The following is a 23,578-nucleotide window of genomic DNA, read 5'->3' as shown; positions in this document are numbered from 1 at the left end:
AAGCAGTTGCAAGCTCAAAGCTGGAACAAGAGACCCAGTCCTGTTGGATTCCAGCTACTGTCCGTCAGCCTTGCCGTCCAACAGGATGCTTGTGTTGGCCCTACCAGGCTGCATCGTCTCCAGTTCCTCCTGCGGCCCCCTATCCAGTTTGCTCCTCCGTACCTAAGCGTACATTTTGGTTGTCGAATAGCGGTGATACGTGACTGGTACTGCCACATGGACACACATGATGAGTGGCGACTTCATCTGGTAACTGGCAGCAAATCGTCTGTAGTTGATCAGTGTGGGACACTGACAACAGACGCACTATGCAGTGTGATGCCAGCGTCTGGCGGCAACGCCGGGGCGCAGGTGCAGGTGTAGGTCCAGGCCAACAACACAATGCCCCCTGGACGACAATGCTGCGTCAAGATACCCATACCCGCATCCCAAGAGCTGCTTGACTTGGGCATTGACCAATGCTGTGCCGACATTAGGGCCCGAATGAGATGGATTTGAAGAGCCATGCAGACGGACCGGGTTTTATGAGACTTGTCTTTTCTCCCGCCTTTCTGCACTTGCCACCAGAAGGGCTGCGGGCGAACGGATCGGGTTGCCGGACGGTGAAATTGTCTCGTCAGTGGAGGATGGGCATCTGAACACAGAGCCGTCTTACAGGGGCTTCCATATCAAACTCACCACTGGTGACTGGAGTTTTGGTCGAATTTCGCAAAACAGTTGGTGGAAATGTGCAGTCAGTTGTGTCCTGGTGGAGGAGATGAGGTCAAGTTCGCTCAGCTAGAGCCTGACAGGTGAGCGTTGCCTAAGTTGGCCTATTTGGCGAAGCTAAACACGGCAAGACCCCTGCCCACTACCAATGGCAGGCGCGACTTGCATCAATGCCAGTCGTCTCCTGTCTCCTGGGCCCTTACTCCATATTTGCAGGGACTGACGACGGATGGTACGTACCAAGACAAAATCCAGCACAGACATCAAGCCTTCAAAGACGGAATCAGGGTTTTCGACCTTTCCTCCACCATTTTGGGACCAATCCTTGATTACAATTTTACCTTCCGGTCATTGTCGTCTTGACTTCCAACTTTATCACCCGTTTTCACTGAAACCAAGGGGAAAATGATATCCCTCGCATTTGCTTTTGGTTCCATGCCATATCTGCTTTTTGCCTCCTTGTGCTCCAGACAAGGAAAGGAGAATGTTCATCAGCCTCAAAAGTATAGAGTTGGCACCACCTTCTGCCATGACAGGAACTACACCAAAGTCATGATAGTCTCTTCCATGTTTCGCCCCAAACCGCCACTCCCGCCCCTTGCTACCGAGCAGACTTAGTGGTTTCACGAATATTGACCACATCGTCTCCGAGCCCAATGTTTCGTTCATCATCCGATTGGTCATGCTGCGTCTATCTGGCCCCTTTTCGGCCAGGGATCGTGCAGCAATGTGGCATCGTGCTCAACCGAAGCTTCTCTTTCGTTTCGAACGACCTTGTAGCGTGAAACCGAGTGCCGACTCGGCCGTGAAGCAGCAGCCTGTCACTCGGGAATGCAAGATCCAGCATCAAGGTGGACCCGTGAATTGCAGCCCCCAGTCGTCTAACCCAGCCTTCTTGGCCCGATTCCATCTCATACGATCTTGCATGGATATGCGTAGTGACGTAGATTTAAGCCACAGTGAAGCTGACTCGGCCCCGTGTGTTTCGTGAAACGTTCAGTTGATAAATCCCGTATACGGTAAGCCTACGCAAGGTTTGTTCATTCTTGTAAGACTTTGCTTGGACGTGCTAGTAATCGTATAAATGGAGACAAAAGACAGAGCTCGCTAGCTCGTTAGTAACATGGTCTTGTGTGCTTCTCATTCGCTGGCGGAGGGTGACATCAGACTTCAACTTAATTCAACTAGTCACTCACCAACGGGGATTGGGGTACTTCTTTTGCCAAGAACACTTGTATTTTCTATTTCGATCCGTTTCCTAGGCCAACGCAAGAATTGCCTTCTTTGGATATAAGTTTACAGAACAAGGCGGCTGTGTATGCCGTAAAACTCACGTGTCAGCAATCCAGTTCTCGAATATCAAACTTTCCATCTTTACCACAACCTGGACACTGGTAGACGGCTAGAAGTAACAAAACATGAAGATGGAAGAACGCTCTATAAGGAATGTTTCCATATCACTGGATAAACTACGCTGAGTGAGTTGTAGTCTACTCTATGGAGCATGGCCGAAAATTGGCGGCCACGTACAGGCCATCGCTCTGAGGCGATCTCCTTGTGATACTTCCCATTGCGCAAATGTTTGACATCAGGGATAATCTGTGGTCGCACTTCCTTACAATTGATGACTTAAATACTTAGGTAGGCAGCACATAGGGTGATTTGTGCACGCTCGAGAACGTCGAGATGCCCATGTATTCGAATTTCCCCATCTGATGTAGCTATCTTACTAACCCAAATGGCCTTGAAATTGTACCATGGCACTGCTAAGTGTTATATTACAGAAAATACGGAATATTTGAACTTGTACATTCGAAAGCGCATCCATACCGACGGTTGTTACTCACGTCATCGCCCCCTGAGCTAGAGCTGTGTGTCCAGCTGTTGCAATGAATTGAGCCCCGATACCAAAAAGTTAACAGCCTGATTCTCCTCCCAGTCTCTCTCAAAGTCTTCTTTCCCAGCCCCTTTGCCATCAATACCAAACTTCAAACCGAATATACCTACAAAGTTATCGTAAGTTGTGACGGGCTTCCTACGACACAAGCCACACATGACCTGCTTCAACCCAGTGGCAGTAAAGTCCAATCGAGGAAATAATACCATAACGGCACGATATTCCTCTATTGTTATGACATTATCTTTCCCTGGTCCGTTCGGGAATGCCGGTCCCATGAAGTCAGCAGCAACTCCCATGTTTGTGAGAGCCACTTCGGGTGCAGCATGTGCTGCAATAGATGGTGTAGTGTGCAAAGCAATAGCGTCCCAACAGCGCTGAATCCTGTTTTCGCCCCAAACATCTCCATTTTCTGCCCTGTATTGCTGTTTGTTCTTGAGAAGAAAGTCTCGTGCAATGTTCGCGCCGTCCACCTCGAACCGCTTGTCCTCTGAGATTAGCGGGGCCGTTTCTGACCATCCCATGTCGTGAAGTATGCAGCTCAGTAGGAGTATTTCTAAATCCAAACTGGAGGAACTGAGTGATTCGCCCTTTTTTGCAATGATAGTGGCCCAGTACGCGGCGCGGACGGCGTGGTTGTATATGGAAGGACTGCAATGCTCTTTTGTGTGCGCCAATGCTGAGTCAACTATGGGCGAATGTGTAAAAGTTAGCCCTATTTCGGGTATATCTTGTAGAAAGGTGGTCATTGCGTCAAACTTGGCGGATTGTTATGTTACGAAAAGTCTTGCTTTGGATGCGAACTTGATGAGAGGTCCAACTAGAGATGCTAGCATCGTAATTGACTTCAAAGCAGACTATATATACTACATTCACCTACTTCAAACAGCGAGGTATAATTCATGAAATTGAGTCTGGTGAGTTGTCGACCATCGTGGCGTCAACTATACGCATATCCGACTCCGCTCGGATGTAGGTGGCCAATGGACGAGTAGCAGTTGCTCTTGATTCCATACACAGCAACCCAAAATGCGAACCTGTGGGCACTTGGATACAATTTCTGGTTCAAGATTTCAAACATACCAATTTCGTTTTACTTATCCGAAGGTCTTTAACTGGGTTAAGCCCAGAGACATGCTAGCCACTACCGCATGTTCCAGCATACAGAACAAGCTGGGCTTTGCCAACATATTGTTTGTGGTTGACTTGGGGCCAGAAACTACCAGACTACGAAATGTTTCGAAAATGCCCATTGCAACATGCTAGCAATTGAAGCGGACGGGTCTCATGTCGTCAATGCAGTTAGGAACTAAGGCCGAGGCGACATAAGCACATGCAACCGCTAAGCTCAACGTGGCCCAAAAAATGAGAAGCATATGCACCGCACCGCAACCATCTCTCTCTACTGGACTGGACTTGTTTGATGCAGCAACATCCAACCAAGACCAACGACATGTTCCGTCGTTCGTTGCATCAAACATTGCACCTGTGGCAGCGCCTCCGGGAACAACTTGATCATCATCAATGACATATCACCTTCAAAAGCCTGACCATGAATGACGACATCTTATACTCACCTGTTGAAACTGCCTGACCACCGGCAACGTGGAATTTACCCCGCTGAAAAGGCAACATCGAGATTCAACATCTAAAATTCCTTGGTTGAGCATGCCCGGAGTTCCCTCATATCGCGGGTGCAATGCCTGTCGCCGACAAAAGAAAAAGGTAACACACTGAATTACAGAAACTTAAAAAGTACCTCTGCTGACCAGACTTGCCCTCTTCTCGGTTCAAAGTGTGACCAAGCCAAGCCATCCTGCTCCCGCTGCACAAGGCTACAAATACAATGCGCTGGAATCGGCAACTTGCGATTCGCATTCAAGGACCAGTCACAGTCCTTTCTAGTAGTGAATAACCAAGTGGTTGCGAAACGCTCAGCCGCCGGTATCTCATTTATGCTAGGAAATCCATCCACGGCTCCATGCAATACGAATTCCTTGCTAGTTAGCAAAATGGTATCTCTGCTCTACGCAACAAACATCGGACAAGATATAAACTGCGCGGGAACATTCCTACCAGAGCTACCAGTGCGACTTGGTCATAATGCCGCCCTGGATGCCTCAGCCGCGGCCTTTGCGTCCACCATGACATGTATTCGCTCCAGGAGCAATGCGTCAGAGCCAGTTCGCGACAAATACGTCACCGCTATCAGGGCCGTACAGAGTGCTGTTGCGAAATCTAGTACGGCTTACACGGTGGAAACTCTATGTTCAATCCTACTCATTGCGAGTTGTCAGAGTTGGATGGCCGCGAGCAATGAGCTTACTCCGTCTCATGGAATGGGTATGGGGCATCTGTTGGATGTTTTGTTAGACCAAGATCCTAGTTGTGATATGTTTCTGTTCCAAGTCGTACGGAGTGCTACTAATGCAGTGGTATGTATCTTACTTTGCTAAGATTGGCAGATTTTGACGTCGCTACAGGTATTGGAGAGCATGTTCAATCCTTCTGTCCAACCACAACCCTGGATACACAAACTCACGAAAAGAAACTTCCAGGCTCGCCTACCAGTCTTGAATCCCCAAACCTTGGAGGTGCGTGAAAAAAAGGTCATTTGGCTACCAACCATGGATGACGTCAATCTCCTGCTGCTCCCGGATCTTCTTCGCCAACCGAACAAAGACATGCAAAGGATCCAACAGCTTTACATCATGTCACAGGAAGACTACAAAAAGGTATCACAGTACCGAAACACCTGTTTCTTACAAAAAGATCGTCTGAATTGCCTTCCACCGGAAGCTGTCAGTCTTCTGGCAAGTTGCAATGAGATACAATCCATTTTGCTGGCCGTTGGCATCGCGCTCAACACATTACTACGAAATGTGTACCCCCACGACTTAGAGTTGAAGAAGGATATAGTTGGATTCTTTGCGGACACAGTTTCACTAGCAGAGGACTTAAAGATGGAACTACCCATGGGAGCTGTGTATCTTCCGCTCACGCTTGTGGCTGCGTGGCTTGCTTCGGATGATGCCACGTACCGAGCGCGCTTGAAGCACTTGTTGGAGGACTATAAAGGTGGATATGCCATGTCTGAGTTTATTAGGCGTGTGAGTCACTGGAGAGATGCGCCTCAGAGTTTGATTGATGAGTTTTCGTGGTTCCCGAGGCCAGCAGACTCTATTGAAGGGCCAACTGGCAATGACGAGGCTCGATCGAGTGGTATATCGACGCAAGTGCAGCCTCATAGTAGTTGCTGCTTCCTATGACAGTGGTGACGTATAGGGATTGTTTTACGGGGAATGGATTCATTCTGTGGGAAGCAACATACGCAGTGAGGAGAGTCTGGTACCATTTTGTGCAGTGCTGTCCTCATTATTTAGAATAATTGGCTCGGCCAGAGGAGCAAAAAACCTAGTAGAATAGTCCCTGCTTTGCGCCAGCGCCTGCTTCACCATAGACAACACGCCATCGGCGCAGATGTCGGAGATAAAACCACAAACGCTAAATATAGAAGCCGTAATCCATTGCCAACATGCCAAAAGGAGAGGGATATAAAAGGCCACCATTCATCCTGTCCGACAACGCCATGTCGCCGAAAGAGACCCCCCTCGGATACCTGAAATGATAAAACCCGCTTGTAAACCACCCACACCAAACGAAAACATACAATACCACCAGACTACATGTCTATTCGAGCCCCGTCGTCTAACGAGTCTCCGAGTAATCATTTAGCGCAACACAAACAGCGCCTCGGTGATGGCCGTTGTACTGACGGATAATCTGCTGGCTGTGTACCTCCCACAGCCGGGCGTAGTGATCAGAGCACGCCGTCACCAAGTATGCCGAATCGGCACTGAATGCACAGTCCCAAACCCACCTCTGGTGTCCTGTAAGTGTAGCCTCCAGGGGGAAGGGCTTGGGATCCTTTTCGCCTTCGTCGCGGGGTTTGGTGTTGTTGACCTCCCAAATCTTGGCTGTGTGGTCGGCGCTACATGTTGCTAGTTTCTTCACATCTGGTGAGAGAAGGATGCGAGTGATGTACTCTTTGTGAGCGTTGAAATGAGTTACCGGCATGATTTGAGTTTGATCGTATGTTTGCCTCAGTGTCCACACGAAGACATTTCCCTGCCTTATGGTTAGCTTGGTCGCAAGCCATGGAGATGTCCAACTGTAGATTTGCGACTGCGACGAACCAATGTGTTTGCCGCGCAAAGCAAGGTTCCATCACTGGCAACAGTGACGCTTGATACTGGCACGTCCTCTTCTGGAACCAGCTCATGCGCGCAAGTATTCTCCGCTAAATCCCATATCCTTACACTACCTGCCCTGTCGCAGCTGATAATTTCGCCTTGGTTGGGGTGAATAACGACATCGTTTGCGGGGGAGCCGTGGTTGTAGCTTCGCTGAATAGAACCTGTCCTTGTTTCCCAAATCTTAACCGTGCCGTCTTCGGAGCTTGTCACCATCCATTTTCCTTCGCAGTGGAATGCGACGCCCGTGATGTTGCCAGTATGGCCCTCAAAGGTGAGAAGAGGATTGGGATTCGTAGACTTGATGTCGTATAGCTTGACCGTGTGGTGACCAGCTGCCGCCAGAAATCTTTTGTCGGGGGAGATGCATAGTCGATTTACTTGGGAGTCGGGATGTTGGATGGTACGTGAACAGATGCCAGAGAGGGCTTCCCAGAACCTAATGCGAGTTTAGCAGGTGTAGTGGCCAAGATGCCGCGTGCTCGGAAGCGGACAGGTGGCAAGTACGAACCGAATCGTGTGGTCGTATCCGGCTGAAGTATCTCGTTAGCTTGCCATGGTCTTCGTGGTGGCTGGGGAAAAGAGAATATTGGAAGCGTACGCACCTGTGCAGAGGATGACGGACATGATGATGTTTGCGACAGCAGAGTGGGTAGATACCACTTGCGAATCGGGTGGTGACGCGGTTTTCAAGGTTCAATGTGGCAACATTGACAAGAGACTGCGAAAAATCGAGCTGGACTACCTTGCTAACTTGGTATGTGGTCGGTGTGAGTTTGTTAAGATCTGCTTGCCTCCAAAGATTGCTTGCTGGTGGGATGGATGTCAAGTGTTGATTTAGTGAAGGTGTGGATGGAGCTTGAAACCAGACCAAACCCCCACATTTTGCCGGACCCCGATTAAGGCATAAACTAAATAAAGTAAGTAAACATAGAAACAATCTGGGTTTAGCTTGGCTTCGACTTTCGTCCCTTCAACAATCGACCACAACCATGACTGCTCAAACCTTCACATATAAGATTCGGAAGAAAAATTTCAAAGTTAGACAATGTCTGCGCAAATACGTCTAATCAGCCACTCAAACTCTTTAATAAACTCTTTAATGAAGACTCCCGAGTATAAAGGAATCTGCACCCAATTTTCCGGTGACATCCCCAAACATGTCCATCGGAATTTCTCCATCTCTACGAAGGCGAGGACCTCGCATAAGGATCCTCGGTTTCCGGAGCAATGGAGGCTCTCGACATCATCACCGATCAAGTCAATCAACTGGCACTGTCCGCGCCCTCCCAGAATTCCCCAGCATCATGGGCGTCTTTACCCAACGAGATCCGTGATCAAATCTTGGAAAACTGTACGGGCTATCCAGGTTGGTCGTCTCTGGCCGCCGTATGCAAAAAATGGCAATTTTTTGTAGAGAGGCGAAATTTTCGGCGTCTCAAATTGGATATGGATGGCATAGACCACTTGTACTTCCGGAGAATCGACATGCGGCAACGGCAGCAGTATGTTGAAGACATAAAGATCAACATCAGATTACCGTGGTACGTCATGCTAGATGCCGAACCGACAAGAGGCGTTATAGAGTGCCAGATTGCCCAGCAAAGTTTGAAGGAAATTGCAGTCAGAACCGCCGTCGAGAAAATTTTCACTATTCTTTGCACCTGGACGCCTGGGCGGCCACTGAAGCTGGAGCTCAACGCCTACTGCAGGACCGACGCAGAGTTCTGGTACAAGGGTTGGTACTACGGCTCGCCTGATGAGAGAGACTTAGCCGACGACGCTGTTTTTCACGCTGTTCTCCCGGACGCCCCCGTAGGAGAGAAGGGGGGAGAAGAAGAGTGGCAGGAGGATGAGGATTGTTGTCAGGATTACGGCTACGGCTACGCCGACGACGCGACTCTCTGGAATCGAAGCCAAGCCTGGTTCAACGGCCAGAAGGTCTCTACCCCCTCCTTAAGAACTATGATGCTAGCCTTTGAGCCACTGAACTTGGGTCTTACATTGGAAACTCTGCCCGCAGTTGAGGCAATCACCAGTTTCACGATTCGTCGCCAATTGCGTCGTTGCATCTGCCCCGAGTCTCTGAAGGTCATATTTGCGAGACTCCCTCGCGTGAAATCCATCGTCTATGAGTTGTGGCGAGGATACCCACTACCCCCTGAGAGGCTTGAACATGGTAAGCATTTTCATCTCGCAGCTGATATACCTCTCTATTATCAGCTATCCGATGCCGCGAAATTGCACCAAGACTGCTGACACGGACTATACAGAAATGACAACCATGATCTCAGCATGCAATCCCCAAACGACCAAGAGCTTGACAATATTTCTAGACTTTCACTACAACTGCCTTGCAGACGCTCATTTCGAGCGTTACTTTCTAAACTGGGAGCAAGTGCGTCACTATAGGCAAGGGCACGTTTGGGTTGCAGCGGCTCTGGCTTCGAAGAGCCTCGCCCTTACGCATCTTTCCGTCACATTCATGACCAAGGCTGGACTTTTCTTTGGAAATTGTCGTTCTTCCTGGATTTGGCCGAACCTGCAAACTCTGGCCCTCACTGCGCCATGTTTAATTCGCTCGTGTAAGAAAGGCTCGGAGATGATTCGGGAAATTCTATGTACAGCAGCCGAGTTTGCACTACGCATGCCGGAGCTGCGCCTCATGGTTCTTTGGTATGTGGCGTATGGACGAGCTTGCGCGTTTATATACCGTGGAAAGAATTCCCGTCCTTCCATCACATGGCGTGCGACGAAGAAGCTGGATCTACAATCGAAGTATTACGCTGAGGTGGTAAAGCGGTGGCAAAGAGTTGCGTCTGACTGTGGCCCGGTTGGGCTTCAGGTCAACACCGAGCGACTGCCAGGGCACGGGCGTATAAGATGCCATGGTGATGCTATCCATCTTTTGAATTTGCCTGTCCAAGTGGTGGATCCGGTCTCGTTGCGACAGATGCGGCTGGAGGGGAGGATGGGCCGATGATGGACGTTAAGCTAGCTCTTGGTGAGTGTTGGCTGGTAAACTTCACGTGTTGTGAATAGGCCGCTCTCTCCCATTCGGATTGTATCATAGTGGCTTGACCAGGACATGCTCCTGTGGCATGATTCTCAACGTGTTTGCTGAAATAATTTGAACAAGAAGCATACATGACTGCAAAAACCACATTCCTTTTGGCAAGTACGCAATTATATGACATGACATGACATGACCTGATAAAAAGCCGAATTCACCACCACGCCGCTTGAGTTCAGTGTAAACCAAAACCAGTTTCTGAATCGGCACACCCTGCAATCCACTCACATCCGACTCACAATTCCCCTCTGCTCAAGCCTCTGATATTTAGATTCACCCCCGAAGCTCGTTACCACACAATTATGTGCTTTCTCTCCGTATATCTGTCACCGACAAGGCTCACACCCGTGAATCTTCGGCACATGATCCATTGGAATTAACAAGACCAACGAACCAGAACAGTAAGAGCAGCCAGATCTATCACCGTCAGCGAATTAAGAAGCAAAACGACAGCCTGTGAATGACCACTCACGACGACCGCATACTGCACATTGTACACGAGACGGGAAAGAACTTTTCCGCAAAATGTTCCTCCATTCCGATGACAACTCTGTATGAACACCAGAAATTGTTCACGTGTCTTGTGAGTATAATAACGAATAACTGCAATACCCTAGCAGAGTGTATCCATTCAAGAACGGCTTGAGTCCTTTACAGAGACCAAGAAACTGTATCACCAACGCATCCCTATTTAATGATAACCACAACCTACACAAATCCAGGCAACCTATTTAAAAGAAGAAAAATACCAGGATAGAGTGACACGCATTTCTGAACCGCTCAATATTGTAACACAGCATCCATAAGGTAATATCCAACGTCCCGAATACGTAGACGGAGCGGGTACCACATTCGTAAAATGGATACCTGCCTAGTCATATCCTGGTTTAAGAATCTAAAGCAGCCGCGGTAGCATGGGTGCTGAGACTATTGAGAACGGTGAATTCAATTTCGAACCCCGATATCTTCTCAAATGGGCTCGCCTGGTGTTGGCAAAACACACTCAATGCCGCAATGTATTCGTCAATCCTTGCGATATTGTACATGTTTGGGAAAGGACAGGGTCGACATAATGTTAAGAGAAACATCCTAGTGTGATTGAAGCACAGGGCTTACCTTTTACGGTCGGAGAGCTGGCATGCAGTGATCACTACGCAAAGACAATCCTGCACGACTGACTCATGCTGTGAGTTCCTGCTGTTGTATCACCAGACTCTTACGGATGCGTCCAGCCGCTGCCGAAATATTCTAGATCAGCTGGAGAAGTAAAATATTCATGAAGTTTGCAGCACAGCACGACACGTGTCTACACACATACGAATCAACTGGTATCAATTGCATCCTGCCTATGGAACGAAACAAAACATCTCCCTCGAGTGATTAAAAACCTCACAAAGCAACCGATCGCGCAGTTCTGAGCACCGTAACTCCCTTTCACTACTAATTTCATTTCTCAAATAATCCGTGGAGAGCCAAATTAACAAAAAGCATGATCCAGACATGGCATGTACCACGGAGAAAACAAAAAGGGGAGAAAAGCCAGAGTTGAAAGAGAAAGAAGGCTCGATTCTTTGCTTGAATTCGTGTATCGTGTGCGACTGTATCAACTACAGTGCGGGCGCTGTAGCAATCAGGGCAGACATGACGGCGACGCCGCCTAAAGCTGCATACCCGACGACCTCGGCGACGCGTCGGAGCCTTTTCACAGGACGCTCGTCAACGGGATTGGTCACCGAATGCCTAGTTTGCATCCCCTCGACACATGGCGTTGGGTTATGAGTTGTGGATTCTGGCCGCGCCGAGTTGGATTCCGGGACGGTCTGCGAGGAGCCTGGAATAATCTCTTGAGAAGGCAGCTGAGACATCTCCTCTGACAATATCTCAGAAATTTCATCGGCCTTTCGTTTAGGGGGAACAGGGTTGGCGGCAGATGCGCCATCGGGATGTTCTTCAGCGAGGTCGGAGACGTCCACCCCTCCCCTCACACAAGTGGCAACGTCTACTGTCACCCGCGGTTGTGCGGCCTGAATCTTTGCCTCTGCGACTCTTTTGCTCATCTCATAGGTGTACGCGGAGGTGTCATCTAGGCAATCATCGCCGGACTGCTCTTCCGGGAGCTCGCCAACGGGTGTTTGGAGGAATTGCTCTCCAGCAGCCAATAGTGCTGCTGAAGCTGAATTGTTTGTGCAGTTGCCTGGCAAAGCGACACTGAATAAGCTGTCTTGGTTGGCGTATGATATCGAGTTCTCCATATCCATTTCTAATTCTTCAAAATGGTCTTCCTGGCTGTCTTCCATGTCTCTTTCTGAACCAAAACAGACTCGACGGTTGTATTCCCGGGCTTGGAAGAATTCAGCCTTGCCAGACTTCGCTCCCAGTGATTCAGTAGAGATCACCTCATTAAAATCCGATGTCTGACGTGAAGACGAAGGAATCGGAATCGAATGCAAATTCGACGGCAGGCGCCGAGCATTGTCAGGCTGTGCAGGTTGACTGAGAACCAGTGGAGGAAGAGTGTTGCAATCCTGGTCGGATGAATTCTGGTCGTTAGGCGGCACATTACCTGCAATGCCGTTCGAATAGCAATCTCCATCTGTTTTGGGTGATTTAGTCCTTGGTTCCACTGTGTGTGAGCCCGAATATTTTGGCATACCTTGTTGATCCCATTCCATACCACTGCTCTCGTCGTCCCCAATGCTATCGGCTAAGTCCTTTTCGTCGGACTCGGAGATAGACGATGTAAATTCCGGTGGACTAAATGATGCGTCGTTCTCCTCGACTTCTTCCACTTCCACAGAGTAGCAAACAGGGAGCTGCCTATTTTCGATATCTTCCGACTCTTTATCACCCGGAGTTAAAACTTCAAGTACTTCAACAGTTACATCGGGATCCGCATCTGAACCATCGAAGGCTTCCTCGCCTGTAAGGTCAATAGCATTGAGGACTTGGGTTTTCTCGATGGCCATGCCCGATTTCTGTATAAGAGACACGCTGGTTTCAATAGCGTCGTCGATATCACTGATGTCGTCCTCTCCGTCAGAGGAATCGGGAACCTTGAACACAACAGGCCGCTCTTCCGGACTATTCAATTGTGAGTCGTGTGGACTAAAAATGGAAAGAGAAGGACTGTCATACTTTCGTGAGCCGTGGTTAAGCGTTACCTTCATCTCACATGGCGGGAAGGTCTCTGATCCCTTGCTGATGGCAATACCAAATCGAATCGTATCGTTTTGATAGAGTTGTCGGAATTGGTGAACGTTAACTCGCTTGTCGTTTACGTATGTCCCGTGCAGAGATCCAGCGTCCACGAGGGCAACAGTCTGTAGATATGGTCAGATTCGGACACTTTGAGAGGGCCTTCGGAAGACAAAGAGGTCAACTGACTTTAGTAGCCGGAAGGTAAATGAGTCTGGCATGGTTTCTTGACATAACAGCAGAGTCAAACCAGCCATTTTTGGCACCAGCAGCCAGTCTGGTGTCTCGCTTCGTGCTGCGACCTATCATAACCTTCGGGTTGTCCTTGGTAAGGAAGATGTAGCGATCGCTAAATTTGGCCCTTAACTTTGGGTCTGCAGCCTTGAGGACGACTTGGACTGCAGCATAAAACGGTTAGCATATTCACGAGCAAGTTGTGGTGTTAGGCTCACGATATGCACACACCTTCGTCCCAGTACGTGGGCTGCACAGCCATGTTTGTTGCGTAATATCACCAAACTCGAGGAGCACGACGTAAGATAATTTCCGAAAGAGCGTTTTGACTGACACAACGTCGTGAAGAGGAGAATATGACGTGTGGCGAATGTTAAACGTTTCACAATGCCCAAGAAGCTAACACGGAGTCTACACCATGGCAGGCTGTGGGCAACGGTCCCGCCTCAGCGCAGCAGAGTTGAATATAATGACGACCTGGACGTTGTAGGCAGAATAACGGCCAAAAAAGGGCAGATCAAAGGGAGAATGAAGAAGATTTGGCGATTATGATGGGCGGGATGAAGAAGTTCAGATGCAACAGATGACAAAGGAAGAGGGGCAGAGCAGGCAGAGGTCGGAATATCGATGTGAATTTGGGCAAGTGAATGTCTCGAGGTAGGTGGGGCAGGAAGCACTGTGCTTGGCCATGCTGTTTGGGCTGTATAAGTGGTGAGATGGACATGGTCGCCTTCAATGGTGGCCGGAACATCAGGCAGAAGAGGGCCAGCAGTGGCATCGACTGCCACTGATAAGGCTGCCAGCTGTCAGAGGTGCGGGCTTATCGGAGCTATGGTGGGGTCCGGTCTGCTTCATCCTCTTCAAGCGGGTTACTTTTTGACACTGTGCTCTCACACCTCCAGGAGGATAAGGTGCCAAAGCTAAGGATAGAAAATACCTAGGTATGTCATCAGATTGGCATATTCCCGAGATGGCCGATAATAATAATAGCAACAAACTATATTTACTGTACCAAACTTGAATTATGGTCTGTTTCTTTTTTTTTGAGATATCTCAAATCGGGGGGAGAGTAGGTCTGTGATAGCCAGGTGCCCAAGAGTTCAGACTGGTGTCTGCGGCATGGAAGACAATGCTGTGACACAGTGCGCATCTCTTCCCGAAGTACGTCCGTACTGTTGCAGAGTACCGAGCACGGAGAACTCAATACCGACAATTCTAATTATTGTCTGGTCGTCAAACGGCGGCCAAGTTCCAAAGTTGGCAGAGCCCATCTACTTCCTCATAGTATCTTGCCAATATTTATCAAGTTTCTCGATGTGTTAAACAGCTGCATACGATACGGCGCATTACCAGTTACCTATCCACCAAATCTCGACCTCCACATGTTGGATACATTCAAAGTTTGTCACTGATCATGCAGGCATCGAAACGGCATAACAGCGGTCGCCTTGATGCAAGCCATGCTGTTGTCCGCAAAGGCGCCAGGCTCCATCTGGTCCATGGCCCCTCAATTTGGCATCAAGGCATCCGCGGCGATGCAGGACGGCTGGATGGCCCAGTCAGAGCATCTGGTATTCTTCAAAGAGCTGGGAAGGCAAGGAGCGGGAAGGCTCATGATTTGGCAGCAACCACATTGGCCCAGTCAAATAGGCACCCACCACATACTTTATTCAGCCTCAATTTTGAGCTCCTTTCAACCAGGTCTGGTTCGGCAAGAAGTGTCTTGGAAGGGGGTCCCAAGTCCTCAGGTGGTACAATATCCAACGACTCTGTCAACCATCCGCGGAAAGCAGCATGCTTCTGGAGACTCTGCACATCAAACATCAGGTCTACGAGGCACCGGGCATCAGTCCATCTCCACAAAAGTCAGCGTCCGGTGATCAGCTTTAGTTCCAGGACAGACTGTTGACCACTGAGCACACCGCTGGGCTGCATCGAATCCATCACACCACCATCGCACATACCTAGGTACTTTATCACCTGCTCCTTGAGGCGACGCAAAACCCATCTGCGACAGTAGGGCCCTGCAGGTCTGGTTCCAGTTAGCGCCGCCATGGACGGATACAAATCAAGGTTCATATGTGACAAAATCCGAGCGCATTTATTTTGCAATCTTGCGAACGTTGCAGAGCTGTGTTGAGTGTTTCGCAGAAAAATATTTGGGTTGCGAGCCACCGATTTGCTCTGCGGGCGACCGCGTCCAGCGCGTAAAGTGGCTTTTGGCTATGACGTCGAGAAGTGACAAGCGACAATCCAACCGGTTGACCTGACCTCACCCTACTGGGCTCATTGATTTGCATTCACCCCAGTGGGAGATGGTCCCCCGCAAGAAATGGCGTCAAGTCCCTCCAAAGCCCACACGGACTTTGAGGTAGCCCTGCTGGTTTGTGGGGAGGACATCGGCATGCCTGCTTTGAGCCGGGATTGATTGGGTGGACAGGTTGTGTCAAGTCAAGCTGGCGATGGACCTGTCCGGCTTTCCTGGATCGAGTTTTGAGAGATGTGGTGTCTGTGAATGTTGCTTTGGATTGGTCTCGGACTGGTGAATCTTATGTGGAAAGATATCAGCTCCAGGGCAAGAGGCAGGAGGCAGGGCGCAACGGGCTCATTTCTACCCTTGCATTATGCAAACACTTAACGCACAGATTGTCCGTACGGTAGTGGTGAGATCTCCATGATAGTCGTGATGGGTTGCGTTGCGAGGGTTGGCGAGGTTTCACGCACATGAGCCAAAATGCCAACCACATGCAGCCTGTAGGAGATCACGACAATGGCACGCCACACCACAAACCCAAATGCTTCATCAGACTAAAAATGAATGGACCCTAAGAATTACCCACACCAGAATTTACCCAACTGCCCAGCCAGCCAAAACCTGCACTTCCAAATCTCGGTCCAGCTCATCAGTCACACATACATTTTAGGCTCTTGCTTTTACTTGGCTTGGGTTCTGTTGCTTTTTGGTGGTCTCACATGCCCACATCCACCCCCCGGCCCGCCATTCCCACATTCCCACACATTCCCACACAAAAAAACGCCACTCGCGTACTATTTGCCCTTGTCTTCCCTTCGTCTGGTGCCAACTTGACTTGCTGCATGCACCAGACTTATTCCTTGTGCCGTTTATTATCTTTGACTGTTGCCCATTTACCGCCTTTCAACTTTTGTCTCCTGCTTTTTCACCCTGAAAGCTCAACGAACCATCTCTGCTTATTTGAACCTTGCAACCCAACGCCGCGACTTGCAGCCCGCAAACGCTTCGTTGGCTTCGTTAGAAACTTTTTAACTCGTTATACTTTGCCCAGTCCCTATGGATCGTAACCTTACAGCAGTCTTTGAACACACATATAAGAACGTTGGCTCCCACAGACTGCGCTACGCTCTCAACGCCCCGTCCTGACGCGAATAAGCTCGATCAACCGATTATCAACTATCTCTTACCCTATTCTAAGGGTCGAGATTATTTAAGAGGCTGTTTGCTGCCAGCCGACTGATTCCTCACTCACGCAGCAACATCGGGACACCTGCCTCATATCGAGACAGCTCGTCCTCATCACCGAGTACCTTTCACCATTCGCCGAGGCTCGTAACGCCTCAATAATCTGCAACCATGATGAACCACGCCAGAGTCAAGGCCCTTAAGGGCAACGGCAAGACGACGTCCAAAAAAGCAGTCAAATCTGGTCGCGCTTCGGGCAATATCACGCCAAGAAGCTCTCCCTTGCCTTCTCTTTTGACATCACCAACACACTCTGCGGCACACAGCCGCGTAACTTCAGATGTCAGCGACAGCGAAGAAGATGGCGATTTTGAGTTTGACGACATGATGTCAAGTGTTCACTCTGGAGGTTCCGGAGCACTTACTCCCGACGAAGGCGCAACTACGTTTGACGCCCAGGCGTTGATCGACGGGTTGCAGGACAAGAAGCACAACAACAATGAGGTTCGCGAGCAGTTTCTCGAAGTTTACCTCAGAGCCCTGCGCAACAAATACAACTCCGAAACTCACATTTGGTTGGACCCCGCTGCCGCCGAGCTGGTCGAGGTGTTCCTCAAGGATGCAGATCGCGCGCCAACCGCCCGGGAGAGGCTTCTCAGCCTGCAGGCCTTCTGCTTGACAGTAGGGACAACCGAGGAACTGGAGATTTTCGAAGGCGCCGAACGGGCACTTAAGCAAATTCTTGTGGATGACGACGACGACCAGTGCAAAGTGTATGCGATTTATGCGCTCTGCATGACTGTGCTCTATGCGGGAGGCTTGGAAGAATCTGCCCTGGAGATCATGCAGTATCTCATCGACATTGTTCAGAGCGACGGAGAAAGCATTGAATCACATGACAACGCCGCAGTCGTATCTGCTGCCATTGTCGGTTGGTCATTTGTTGCCGGCCACGTTGATGACTTTTCGGATTATGCGGATGCCGCCATGGACGCCTTTGTGGACCAACTCGATAGCTCCGACACCGAAATTCAGTGCAATGCAGGACAAGCTATTGCCCTCATTTTTGAGTCGTCACGAATGCACGAACAAGAAACTGGCGAGCCATTCCAGCTGCCGTACGATCCACAACGCTTGATTGGTCGCATCAGCGAACTAGCAAAACTCAGCACCAAGTCTGTGTCACGAAAGGCTCGGCGTGACCTGCGTGAGAGCCTTGTTAGCGTCGTGACATCTCTAGAACGAGGCGTCGGCCCGTACTACTCGACTGCGCTCTTTATTCCAGAGAAAGACTCGTATGTGCCACCTTCGCAGCGGACGGATGACGGGCAAGCCGAGTATGGCTACAGATGTCGCCTTCGCCTTGGCAACCACAGCACCCGAATCGATACATGGTCGCTCTTCTCCCGGGTCAACATGATGAAGATTCTCTTCCGGGGTGGCCTGCAACACCATGTTTTTGTCAACCCTGTTGTCATGGAGTGTCTGGAAGATGCACATTGGGGGGAGGAGCAAGCTTCAGCTGCGGAACATGGCGGCAGTGGCAAGCCTTCCAAGGGACGCAAACGATGAGCATGACGATTAAGATTTGATCAATTTAACATTCCTTTTTTTTCTTCCTTCTGTGTGTTTACATGGATTGAATCAATGCTGTCTTTGGGTTACCAGAAGGTCAATATCAAGATGGGTCGGCGTTTTGGATGCGGGTATTTGAACGTAAAAGCGATGGGTGGTGATATAATCCCCAGTACGGAGCGGCAACAGGTTGGGTACAAGTACACGATAGAGTAGAATCAATGGCATTGCATTCTTTTCATTTGCAAATTTCCCGCCTGGAATCTATGCCTGATGTACCACCATCTCAGCTACAACATGGACCTCGTCTATCGACCAGGGGGAATACCCAACGGGTTGTCGAAAAAGTCACCAGCGTCATACTTGGCCTTGATCTTCTGCAACCTATCCACATTTCGTCCATAATACGACATCAGCGGATCCGTGGAAATACTTGCATCCATATATCCAGCATACGACGCAGGCCTATCACACTCACAAGTCAGCACAATCCTGCAACCAAAACGAGCAACTCACCCCGTCAATGGCCTCAAATATCCTTCTAGGTCTCTAGTCCACTCCGCCAGCTTCTCCTGCTTCCTGCCATCCTCCGACCCCGTCAGTATAAACTCCAAATGAGCATACGCCTCGTCCCTCCACGCAAAAGCCGACTGATCACCCCCCCTACGACTAATATTCCACGCATGCCACTCTCCCCAACCGGCCACCTCATCTGGCAGCTCCGTCAATCGATCCACGAGACTTTGCACGGCATCCCTACCCAGCTTCTTGGTTTTCTGCACAAAGAAGCTCTTACTTAGTCTTCGAAATCGCGGCCACGCTTGCGCCTGTGGGGATTTTGGATCCTGAAGGGTTTGATTCCATGTGAATTGGGGATATGTGCCGACTTGTGTGAATGGTTGTTGGACCGTGTTCATCGCTAGGGGAGCGTACTTGGCTACTTCGACGTCGGGAATACACTCGCTGACGATGTATCCGAACATTCGGGCGTTGATGGAGTTGCACCCCCCTGAGATGTGTATCTCCGGCTTTCCAATTCCCAGTAGACCAGATGAATTCATTAGCGTCCTTGCATGGTCGAGCGTACAACCGAGACACCAGCCCAGTACTTCGGTGCGGTTCTTATACACATTCACAGAGGACATGAATGCAGGATCAGTCCTCGGCGCCCACTCGAAGAAGCGAGTCGCGATATCAACCCGCGTATCAGGTTCATTCCACTTTATCTGAACCATGGACGAGCGAGGAAACTGCGAGAGTTTCAGCGTCCATTCGACGACAATGCCGTATGAGCCTCCTCCGCCTCCACGGATCGCCCAAAATAAATCGCTGTTTTCCCTGGGTGAAGCATTAACGAGACGACCGTTGGATAACACGACTTTTGCACCAATGACGTGGTCTACGCCCATGCCCAGAGTGCGCATCTGCATATTGAAGCCTCCTGCGCCCAGGAATCCGGATAATCCGACCGTAGGGCAAATACCGCCAGGCCAGTCGCGGCCGTGCAAACTAAGAGCAGTGTAGAGTGCTCCGAGGCGTATGCCCGCGCCGACCTGGGCGGTGGATTTGTCAGGGGAGACGTGGACATAGTCGATGTGGGTGATGTCGATGACGAGTGTGTCGCTGAGGGCGGAATATGCCATGAAGCTGTTGCTGTTAGCTGATTATGTTAATTTTGTAATAGATTTTGAGTTTTACTGATGCCCTCCGCTTCTAGGAACGGCTTTGATGCCAGACCGTTGTGCGCATTTGATAAGCGGTACGATTTGGGATGCGTCGTTGGCGTAAGCTATCAAAGCTGGCGTCTGGTCGAACCTACACATATCAGACTTGCAATAGTATCAGTGTATTTAGGAACTCACTGAATTGACTCTCCAATACGGGCATCAGTGTATGTGGTATCATTTGGTCCAACGATGCGGTCCTCCGCTCCCCCCAGTGCCCTTGCTACACATCCTCGCAAGTCTCGACCCTGCGACGGACTCCCGATCGCCAAACTTGCCCATAGGGCCAAACATGCTGTTAATGCCTTCATGATCTAGATTGCGAGACCTTCTTCCCAGTGTCTCATATTGGCAACTTGTGTGACTGCAAACTGTGCAGACGGTGCCTTAAATGGATGAACGGCATCGCGATGGATGTAACTAGATCAACTCATGTAAAGTAAGCGGAGTAATTAGCTCTCCCGTTCCAAACAATTCTGACGAGTTTAATGAAAGTATTTCTTATTCGAATTCAAGGAGTCCTGAAAAACCTAGGTGCCAATCAATCCGCATACGACCGGAACGACTATTCGGCCCCGGCATCCGGCGGAGGGCGGCAGCTCTCATATACGGCCAATGGGCATTTTATTGACCCCGAAATCGAATACAGAAAGACGACCTCTTGTGATTGTGGCGAAATTCTGGTGAAAAGGAAGGTTTTGGCCGCAACTTGGGTATCAATGCCGAGACCAAAGCCCACGGAGCCACCGAGGCCAGACGACCAGCCCGGCGGCAATATGACATCTACGCATATTGGAGGTGTAATGAACGGGCAGTTTCTTGAAATCTGTGAAACCCGCAAGGATTATAAAGCTAGAAACATGATTAAAATTAGCTTGATGAATTAATGACTTGAGAATGTCAGTCTGAGCCTCTTGAGGGCCTGTGGCATGGTGTGAAAAACAAGTGCTTGGTATTGATATTAGTAGTAATGGAGCCTCTCTTTAGGTCTTTTCTGGCAAAGTTGAGCAATACATTTGCCTAGGTAACAAATTTGTTGCTTAATACAGGCAAGCTAAAATTTTGCCAACCACCGACGCTCCCAACAGAGTCTCACTAACTAAATGCACAACGCACCCAGGAAAGAAGTGGCAGCAGAATAGATCAGAACATAATTCCATACTCCGGTTTTCTCCTTTATAATCACACTTATCGGACCTCCGCCGAGGGCCCCAAGACCACAGAAAGCCATCATGACGCCGATCCGCAGTCCAATGTGGCCCATGTCTGGAGTCGTTTGAGCAACACAAGCTGAACCCAATGGTACTGCGCCCCCTGAGAAAAGCCCAAAGAGAACAGCAGATACGATCAGTGTTGTTTTTTCAGTCATCCATTGCCAGCATAGTGTTGTCGAGCTCGCAAGAGCACCCATCAAAACCATAGTGTTGAAGCTAGTTCCATTTAGTATGTTGGACTTTTGGAAGCCGCTGCATACTGAAGGGACTTGTACTCACCATCCAATGTTATCTGCAAGTAAACCGGAGCCAATTCTACCGAAAAAAGAGCCTGCATAGGTAATTGCAACGAGGTTATGTGGCCAGTCGTCCTTCATGCCACCTTGGTCCTTGGCAAAATCTGCGATGAAATTGAACGGTATCAGGAGTCCAGTATAGAGAATAAAAAGAGCGAGGCTCAGCATCAAAAATCGATACTCCAAGATGGCTTTCCGAATACTCCTTTCCGAAGGCTCAGCTTGCTCGCCGCATGTATCGTGACCGGCCACCCCTTGTCTTTCTCGGACAAGAAAACAGCCGCCAAGGAGCAGCGGCGTCGCAATGCTGGCGATAGTTCCATGAAGTACACGTCCACCTACAGCGTCGTGGAGTCGACTGATTAACATGGGCCAAAAAGCTCCACCAACAGAAGCTCCAGCTGTGGCTATCCCCAACGCCAATGGTCTCTTCTGGTTGAACCACTCCGATATCGAGCTGGTGGTAGGGTAGAATCTGTCACGGGGCCGATATTATCAGCTCAGGCACTGGGTTAGAGGGGGTGTACAAACATACATCAATCCAATTCCAATCCCAAAAAGAACACCTTGTGTGACGATGAAGTGGGAGAACTGTTTGGAGTACGCCGCCCCGATGAATGATGCGAAACAAAATGCAGTTCCCAAGAGCAACGGCCGACGAGCTCCCCATTTGTCAAATATGAATCCAGCCGCTGGGCCACCGCAGAAAGAAAGACAAAGCTAATGACCGTGAGAAGTTGGAATTTTGTGTCATTTTCTTGGCTGTGCCTACCTGAACACCTCCAATCTATGAAATCTGTGCAGCCGTGGGATCGGGCCATGGCTGTTTCTTCTCGTCATCAGACTTGTACAACTGCTGGAAGCTCGCGAACGCGTTCAAAAGGCCTAGAGTGTCAAATTTGGCGCAAATTGGGCCGTATTCAGTATTGAGACTCACCAAAAGCAACAACAAAATTAAAAAACCCGCCAGCCACAACAAGCCAGGCGCGGCAACCGCCATCCGGCACGCCAATACGACATCTTCCAACACTCGTCTTGCTTCCCCTGCTCTCAGCGCTGCTATCCGTATCTGGGCTTTCCGGCACCCATAGTTGCTGCCTTTTAGACCACTTCATGCGCGGCCAAGAGGAGGACTTGGCAGAGTTGGTCGCTAAGGGAGGCCGAGAATTGCATGTCGAGGCATTCGAAGTTTCACCCGAGGCTCTATCAAGGGTGAGAATACCAGGGCATTGAAATCGAAATCTTTTAGAATTTTCAGGACCTGTAGTATTGTGTCGAGACTGGAACCGTTCGTAAGCTGCACTTGGAGATAAATATGTCGATTCGTGCCAAACGAGGGATCTACAAGGCGGCCGAGTGTCGTCCATGTTGAGAATCATGAATCGGAGGGACGTGCATCACGTTGCACAAATGAAAAGAATTGTAAGCTGGAGTAACTGATGCGAGAAAAAGATGATGCGAAAGGGGCAAACGTGATCTCAATGTTGAAGCAGACGTCAAGTGTCTTCCAACTTCTGCGGTGCAAACATCAATGGAAAGGGAAAGGGAAAGAGGTCCAGATGTCCGTGTCAGTCCACGTAAGTCGTGGGCCATCAAATGGCAGCGGCGTTCGTGCCAGCGGGCAGAAGGAATGAGCAGATTGGACTTGACGGTCAATGTCAAGTCCAATGTTGGGGAATGCCAAGCATCATAGATAATGATAATTATCATGGAAACAAACCGTTTGATCGCTAAATACTGCAATACAATGCGTTGTGATAGTTGTTTGCTCCAAATGACTCTTTTTGCCCCTTTGCCTTTGGCTCGCGTCATTTCACCCAACATCATCGATGCCAACATTGAGCACAAAACAACACACAACACACACCTGACGTATTCTCAATTCGCAACCATCACCATTCATCACCACTACCTTCACCGCCATTGAGGGCACTGTCATTCTTGCAGATCCCCAATTGCCCGGCAAGTGC

At 49.6% G+C, this 23,578-nt stretch overlaps 8 protein-coding genes across 8 annotated transcripts; 3 read left to right on the top strand and 5 right to left on the bottom strand.

The window, feature by feature from the left end:
• Positions 1–2,571: 2,571 nt before the first annotated feature.
• VFPPC_03119 (metal dependent phosphohydrolase) lies at positions 2,572–3,354 on the bottom strand (the record flags this gene model as incomplete). Its single annotated transcript, XM_018282661.1, has 1 exon — positions 2,572–3,354. The coding sequence occupies one exon, from the start codon at positions 3,352–3,354 to the stop codon at positions 2,572–2,574; it is 783 nt and encodes a 260-aa protein (XP_018147221.1).
• A 1,263-nt stretch (positions 3,355–4,617) lies between these two features.
• On the top strand, positions 4,618–5,874 carry VFPPC_13395 (transcription factor Cys6; the record flags this gene model as incomplete). Its single annotated transcript, XM_018291172.1, has 2 exons — positions 4,618–5,040; positions 5,089–5,874. The coding sequence occupies 2 exons, from the start codon at positions 4,618–4,620 to the stop codon at positions 5,872–5,874; spliced, it is 1,209 nt and encodes a 402-aa protein (XP_018147220.1).
• Positions 5,875–6,313: 439 nt separating this feature from the next.
• On the bottom strand, positions 6,314–7,485 carry VFPPC_03118 (WD-repeat protein pop3; the record flags this gene model as incomplete). The annotated part of the gene is made up of 4 exons (XM_018282660.1): positions 6,314–6,733; positions 6,802–7,297; positions 7,370–7,391; positions 7,464–7,485. The coding sequence occupies 4 exons, from the start codon at positions 7,483–7,485 to the stop codon at positions 6,314–6,316; spliced, it is 960 nt and encodes a 319-aa protein (XP_018147219.1).
• Positions 7,486–8,088: 603 nt separating this feature from the next.
• On the top strand, positions 8,089–9,841 carry VFPPC_13394 (F-box-like domain-containing protein; the record flags this gene model as incomplete). Its single annotated transcript, XM_022428876.1, has 2 exons — positions 8,089–9,057; positions 9,110–9,841. The coding sequence occupies 2 exons, from the start codon at positions 8,089–8,091 to the stop codon at positions 9,839–9,841; spliced, it is 1,701 nt and encodes a 566-aa protein (XP_022284594.1).
• Positions 9,842–11,538: 1,697 nt separating this feature from the next.
• On the bottom strand, positions 11,539–13,622 carry VFPPC_03117 (forkhead associated domain (FHA) and phosphopeptide binding site containing protein; the record flags this gene model as incomplete). Its single annotated transcript, XM_018282659.1, has 5 exons — positions 11,539–12,524; positions 12,585–13,012; positions 13,067–13,251; positions 13,316–13,524; positions 13,592–13,622. The coding sequence occupies 5 exons, from the start codon at positions 13,620–13,622 to the stop codon at positions 11,539–11,541; spliced, it is 1,839 nt and encodes a 612-aa protein (XP_018147217.1).
• A 3,348-nt stretch (positions 13,623–16,970) lies between these two features.
• Positions 16,971–18,371, top strand: VFPPC_13393 (armadillo-type fold domain-containing protein; the record flags this gene model as incomplete). Its single annotated transcript, XM_018291170.1, has 1 exon — positions 16,971–18,371. One exon carries the CDS (start codon positions 16,971–16,973, stop codon positions 18,369–18,371), a length of 1,401 nt encoding a protein of 466 aa, XP_018147215.1.
• Positions 18,372–18,682: 311 nt separating this feature from the next.
• VFPPC_03115 (ubiquitin-conjugating enzyme) lies at positions 18,683–20,409 on the bottom strand (the record flags this gene model as incomplete). Its single annotated transcript, XM_018282657.1, has 4 exons — positions 18,683–18,839; positions 18,891–20,021; positions 20,073–20,189; positions 20,237–20,409. The coding sequence occupies 4 exons, from the start codon at positions 20,407–20,409 to the stop codon at positions 18,683–18,685; spliced, it is 1,578 nt and encodes a 525-aa protein (XP_018147214.1).
• Positions 20,410–22,395: 1,986 nt separating this feature from the next.
• On the bottom strand, positions 22,396–22,987 carry VFPPC_17536 (hypothetical protein; the record flags this gene model as incomplete). The annotated part of the gene is made up of 2 exons (XM_022429236.1): positions 22,396–22,540; positions 22,590–22,987. 2 exons carry the CDS (start codon positions 22,985–22,987, stop codon positions 22,396–22,398), a joined length of 543 nt encoding a protein of 180 aa, XP_022285737.1.
• Positions 22,988–23,578: the final 591 nt, after the last annotated feature.

This window comes from Pochonia chlamydosporia, chromosome 2 (assembly GCF_001653235.2).
Source record: "Pochonia chlamydosporia 170 chromosome 2, whole genome shotgun sequence".
Taxonomy (NCBI): domain Eukaryota; kingdom Fungi; phylum Ascomycota; class Sordariomycetes; order Hypocreales; family Clavicipitaceae; genus Pochonia; species Pochonia chlamydosporia.
This window is presented reverse-complemented; position numbering and strand designations above follow the sequence as displayed.